The sequence below is a fragment of the Austrofundulus limnaeus genome, unplaced genomic scaffold (assembly GCF_001266775.1).
Source record: "Austrofundulus limnaeus strain Quisiro unplaced genomic scaffold, Austrofundulus_limnaeus-1.0 Scaffold164, whole genome shotgun sequence".
Taxonomy (NCBI): domain Eukaryota; kingdom Metazoa; phylum Chordata; class Actinopteri; order Cyprinodontiformes; family Rivulidae; genus Austrofundulus; species Austrofundulus limnaeus.
The window spans coordinates 90,456-96,457 of record NW_013952566.1 but is presented as its reverse complement, the minus strand read 5'-3'; the positions used below and the strand labels follow the sequence as shown (position 1 = coordinate 96,457).

The 6,002-nt window shown below is 39.3% G+C and overlaps 1 protein-coding gene across 1 annotated transcript in view; it reads right to left on the bottom strand.

The window, feature by feature from the left end:
- Nucleotides 1-6,002, bottom strand: part of arhgef11 (Rho guanine nucleotide exchange factor (GEF) 11) — a gene marked incomplete in the record, with an annotated part of 46,549 nt that overhangs the window by 9,219 nt on the left and 31,328 nt on the right. Inside the window, 9 exon segments of the mRNA XM_014017235.1 lie at nt 347-472; nt 553-629; nt 1,952-2,092; nt 2,174-2,322; nt 2,538-2,585; nt 2,742-2,948; nt 3,032-3,164; nt 3,318-3,347; nt 5,009-5,102. Coding sequence (XP_013872689.1) covers nt 347-472; nt 553-629; nt 1,952-2,092; nt 2,174-2,322; nt 2,538-2,585; nt 2,742-2,948; nt 3,032-3,164; nt 3,318-3,347; nt 5,009-5,102 — 1,005 coding nt within the window.

Sequence of the window (6,002 nt, the reverse complement as noted above, 5' to 3'; positions counted from 1 at the left end):
CTTGTTTTTTATTTTCAAACTTTCTGGTGTACATGTGCTGCTGCAGTTGGGACCACTGATTTTATGAYCCAGTTTTCAAAAGCTTTAACTTAAAATGAAGGCCTTAAATTTGTCTCTAGAACACTTTGGTATACAGAGTATAGATGCGTATTAGTAAAATGTGCAATACTTGTATATCTATGCTAATGTACTGTGTCTGGTTTAAGTTTTAGGATCAAATTGTTTTTATTACGTCTTCATATGGTAAACCCTTCATCTGAAAGAGGGTCGGCTTTCTTTCTCCTGTGACCAGGAATGAGTGCATCAACACACAAACGACGATCACTAAATCAAAATCTGTGTGTACCTGGATAATTTGGGYGAAGCGGGGGTCTTTCCGTTTTTTGTTCTTGATGAGCTCCAGAGCCTGAGTCTGATGGCAGCACAGCAGCGAGGCCTGTTCCTGAAACTCGCTTCCGGCTGCGCCTTCAAACTGGAAAAACAAATGCAGCGGTTACAGAGCAAAACAGACCAAACACGTTTCACCAAAGACAGAGAAAATGAGGGTCTTACCCTGGCCACCATGACATCTCCGATGTCCTGAACTACAGGAGTCTCTCTGCRCTTCTTCATGGCCTCGCACAGACTCGCTGTGAAGAAGGAACACAGAAACAGCTTTAGAGGAAAAATAAAACCAGCAAACATTCTAAACAAAATGTGACATTATACACATCTAAAGACTGAAACTGATATTGATCTAGTATTTACGTCAGTTATTGTTTACTAAAGGCCCTGTCACACTAACAGTTTAGACAACTTATGCCAACTTATGAAAAATTTAAAGACATCTAAGTTGAAGATGGAATTAAAAGAAAAATGATCTGGAAGCCTCTTTTAGGTGTGTACATACTGTAATGCTAACAAACAGACCAAATATATAACTTATTAGTAATTTTATCATAGAAATCTTCATAAGTTGACATAAATGGTCTATATTGTTAGTTTGAATACACATTGACACTATAGGGTAAATGGACACAGAGAAAAAGCAGTGATTCATTTAGATTCGTTTAGAATAAATAAAGTAAAAAAATAAAGTAAGGTATAAGTGCACTTTATTGAAGTATCTTTTAATTTTAAGCGTACGCCATGTTTTAGTAAGAGGCTCCTTGCTCCTGGTGATCAACTCAATAAAAATAGTTTTGTCTAAAATTYCCACTCTTCAAATTTACAAACAACAAAAAGCTGATTCAGGTTTTACAGCATCTGAGTCAAATAATTAGAGGCAATCCTGCGAATGTACTGGTATTAAAAATATTACAGATTTTAGGTGGTGCTGCATCACAGAGAGCAGCTGACACACTGTACTCAGGTCAAAAACAGTTCAATCAGCTCAAACATGTAATAAAAAAAATCTGATTTTTAGCTGCTTTTRTGTTTTCCACATCCACTGAGAACTAATACAAATGGTTTTGTTCATATGACATGAAGGAACACCTGTGATTCTGAAAACTTCAGTGATAGTTTATACTTGATATATGGGGTGATCTTTAGTAAAAAGGAGACATGACTGTTCTCCACATCATTTTCTCAAATACATCTGAATGCAGCAGCAGCATCTGAATGACTGATGCTGTTGCTTCAAAACACAAATCATGTCATTATTCTTTGGAAAACTTCCCCTGGGGCACCTTTAAAATCACTATACACTCTTTACCTTAGGGCCCAAAATGGTCCCTCTCTGAAATGTCTAATAAAAATGTATCTATGAATATTTTTTTGTTACTTTCAATGCATTAAATCTTTTCAACAACTTCAGCCTAATCGTACATATGAAGTTTTGTATTAGTTTTTCATATTTTTTATGTTTTTACAACATTTTAGTCAGGAAAAACCCTTAAAGTGAGTTTTTTTTTTCCTGAACGGAAATGTTCCAGACATCATAGCGAGATCGTGGCTCATGAGGACTCACCATGGAGCTCGTAGACCTGAGGCAGGTTCGGGAAGATGCAGGCCAGCTCCTCGGAGTTCAGCACCGGCCTCAACTTCTGGAAAAAGACTTTGTCCAGGACCCTCAGGGTCCGCAGGTGGGACACCTCGGTGGTGAAGAGCTCTGGAGAAGAAACGGACCAACGTGTCAGAGCAYGACGGAGACATAAAACGAGTCCATCCTGACTCTTTGAGCCATACGTACCGTATATGACAGCCTGCCGGTCCACCTCCTTTGGGCTGAGCGTCACCAGCAAAGGAGGAGGAACCGTTTCCTGCCAGTTCTGACCGTCGCACACCTCGTCCTCCAGCGCCGCGGCGTCTGGCAGCAGGGCCAGCGGCGAGTCCATACTCCTACATGTTCACAAAACACAGAGTGAGACGATAACACGGATCAGGTTTTCACTTGTTTCACACTGATGTCGCTGAYGTGAGCAGAAGAAATCCGGCGTAYGTTTATCAAACATTTGAGATTAAAACTAAAGTCTTGTTTCARAAGTTCTGCTTGTGTTTCCTCTCATGTAGTTCCTGCAGTTCTGTTCGCCTGCGGGGACGGCGTGGTGACTCACCTGCGTCTGGACCGAGGGGTGTATGGGGGTGTAGGGTTCTCAAGAGACCTGAGTGTGAGAGAGCGGAGAGAAAGGTGGTGTGAGGACAAAAACCCACACGGTCAGGAGGAACGTGGGGGGGGCTTTCATTCAGGGGGAGTTTRTTCATGTGGTGAGTGACTTCCTGTCTGTGCACTGCTGTAAACAGAATCAGTGAATCTTTACCGGGCAGAGCTGCTGGATGCGGACGACGAGGCGCTCTGCTGCAGARGTCGAAGGCCCTGTTGGTCCTGCTCGTCTCCGCAGTCTTCTATGTCCACGTCGCTTCGAGAGCGGGGCACCGAGTCCCCTCCGGAGCCAGCGCATCGCCGCCGGCCCTCCCCCTGGGCCTTCAGGGACTCGCTGCGTGCCAGACGCACCGAGACCGCCGGGCTGCAGGAGAGAGAGCAGCCCCCGTCAGGTTCCGACCGAGGAAGTCGAGACAACCGAACGGCGTTTTGAAGCGAATCGCTCACCTGTCCGTGCCTTCTTCTCCCAGGCTGCTGGAGGAGAGCCTCTGGGGGTCCGCAGCATCTCCCCCCTCCTCTCCTGGAGTGTCCGTTTGATTCTCAAACTGCTGGATGATGTTCTTGACACTGCCAGGGCGCACTGCACGCACGTTTTATTTTAGCACAGGGGGRAAAAAAACAGCACAGTAAAAAGAGACTAGTTTGAGCTCAAAACAAATGTTTGTTCAAGAATTAACTAATGGAGGTTAAAAAAACCATTAAAATAAATAATAAAAAACAAATAAGCATGTACCTTCTGAGGGAGACAAGGGGACGTGGAATGCTACAAAACCAAAATGAACCAAAGAGAATCAATCAAATCATGAATGAYAAAACAAAACAAAACAAAAAATCAATGAATAAATCTTGAAATAGATGAAAATGTAAAACAAAATTGGGAAAACTCAATATGACTCGATGGGTACAGGTAGAGGAAGAGTGTGTTTGTACACCACACTCCAAATTATTATGCAAATTGTATTTAAGTGTCATAAAGATAACTTTTTTTTGTTTCTCCATTAATCTTGTGGGTGTTATTGTCTCTCAGGGCTCTGTGGATCACTGAAATTAATCTCAGACACCTGTTAGACGCTAAAATGTGGCTACAAGAGTTGTCAAATAGTTTACATCTGAAAAAAAAAAAAGGATTTTTGCTGAAGGACAATCTGCCATTGTTTCAGAACAGTTAGCAAACCTTTATAGATTTCTTACAACCTGTGTCTGTATAAAYACTTTATGAAGTTTTGGACTACATTGTTTTATCTCTACCTTATTTCCCTACAWAAATTTTGTAAATTCCCATAAATGTTTTAGACAGCGTGGGGCTGATCGCAATTATTTAATGAAGCCAAAGGAAGACATGAAGAATAAAATGTGTTGGGATGTCACAATCTCTGGTCCGTTCCAAATTTTTGTTTCAATTGAATTTTAAATTTTTTTGTAAACATACAGCTTAAGCTTCTGTGAGTGAAATTATCAATAGGGGTGCACTGATTGCAGTTTTCTGGCTGACCACTGATCTTTAAAAAGTCTGATCGGCCGATACCAATTCTTTTTAAATAGCTGACACATTGAGGTGTTATAAGGTCACAATACACCCTCAATGTTCCAATTTGATTTATTTTATTAGGGTGGTATCTGTTTATTTCAATACCAGCCTGTTTTAACTGGACATTAGGTAGTGCTCACAGCAGAGAAAAAGGGGACAGTGACTGATTATCAGACCTTTGTGGAGGTAGATGAGAAGCTGATCTTTTCYACTGATCTTATCCAAGTATTGGCCTATCTACAATCTCCCAAAACGAAGGAAATCGGTTCCCCTAATTATCAATGTCCTATCGAACGTATTTCYTATTATATTGATCAYGTGTCTATCATTAAATATAGCTTTGATTTAACGCCACGCCCTACTGCTATGGGCCTACAAGAAGAGAAACTCATAGTGTGGCCCCCATCCTCCCCTGACCTTAATTAACTTTATTGAGAACATTTGGAGCGTCAAGCAAAAGATCTGAGGGTGGGAGGCAGTTCACATCCAAACAGCAGCTCTAAGAGATTATTCTGACATCTTGCAAAGAAATTCAAGCAGAAACTCTACAAAAACCCACCAGGTCAATGGATTCTGTTATAATGTAACATTTGGTTTCAGTAATGATSTATTTTCAGTTCTTTACAACCTATAAAATGATTTGAAACTCTGTTGACTACATCAGTTTGGCAGAGTACATTTTAAGGGTTTATTTTTAAAAATAAATTGCTATCAATGGGAGTTTTTTTCAATAACATTCACATTATACTCTAATGGTTGATGACTTGAAAATTAAGCTGACTGTCCGTTGCTTTGACTATATTTAGAAAACTCATTTGCACAGTAATTTGGAAAGCATTGTGTTTTAAACACCTATGAGTTCAAAACAAGTGAATATTGTGTGAGTTTATATTTACTGGACTGAGACATGGTCCGGGGTTTCCCAATGTACTTCAGGATGGGGTTCCTCTTTTTATCCTCTCCATCTTTTTTCTCCTTCGTACTGGTCAGCTGCAGTAAAAAGACAAACCAGAAAGCCACATCAAATAATCCTGAATCTTGTAAACTTGGACTCCGATTATTTTTATGTATAAATGGGCAAAACTGTATTATTTTACACTTCATTTGAAGAACGTTTAAAATGAAAAAAAGTTATGCTTTGTAACGTTTTTATGATTTTTTTGTGGCAAAAAATGAAAACTGCTGAAGTTTTTAAACTGTGACTTTAACATGCAAGTACATAATACAAGGGTTATGATAATACAACACAGAAAATAATTACAAATATTTAACTCTACACCAGCTAAGAGATTGGATAACTGAATGCAGGATCTGACCGATGAGGATCAGACTGTTTTTTTTATATTAGTGACAGGCTAATACAAGATATTATTAAGAGTTTACAACTCATAGATCATATAAAAGGAGAAAGAACAGACATAAAATTTAATTGGAAAAATATAATCAAATTTTTAAAACCCTGAGGATTGGTAAAGTGGTGTCTAATCCACAAGCATGCTGCAGATCCTGTGAGGGATGTAGATCGCACACATTTTGGTCCACCCAAAAAATAAAATGATACAAAAAAATATGGCTTGGTTTAAGCAAAATAAGATATTTAAACCTTTGAAAACATACATAAAAAGAAGATACATCCATACTTTTAAAATTATTATTGCTATAAGCCAATAAAAGAGCATCACAATATTATGGAATAAAAAGGTTCCACTTATTTTGCAGAAGATATTTGTCATAAAATAAGACTGAAAAGTGCGATTTGATGAAAAATGTGGAAAACAGACTCATTATTGAAACAAAGACACCGCCTCCATCAAACGAGACAATAGGAACCCTGAAAATGTAATATTAGCGTAGATGTACTGTAAGTGTTATGCTACTGCACAGTAACTG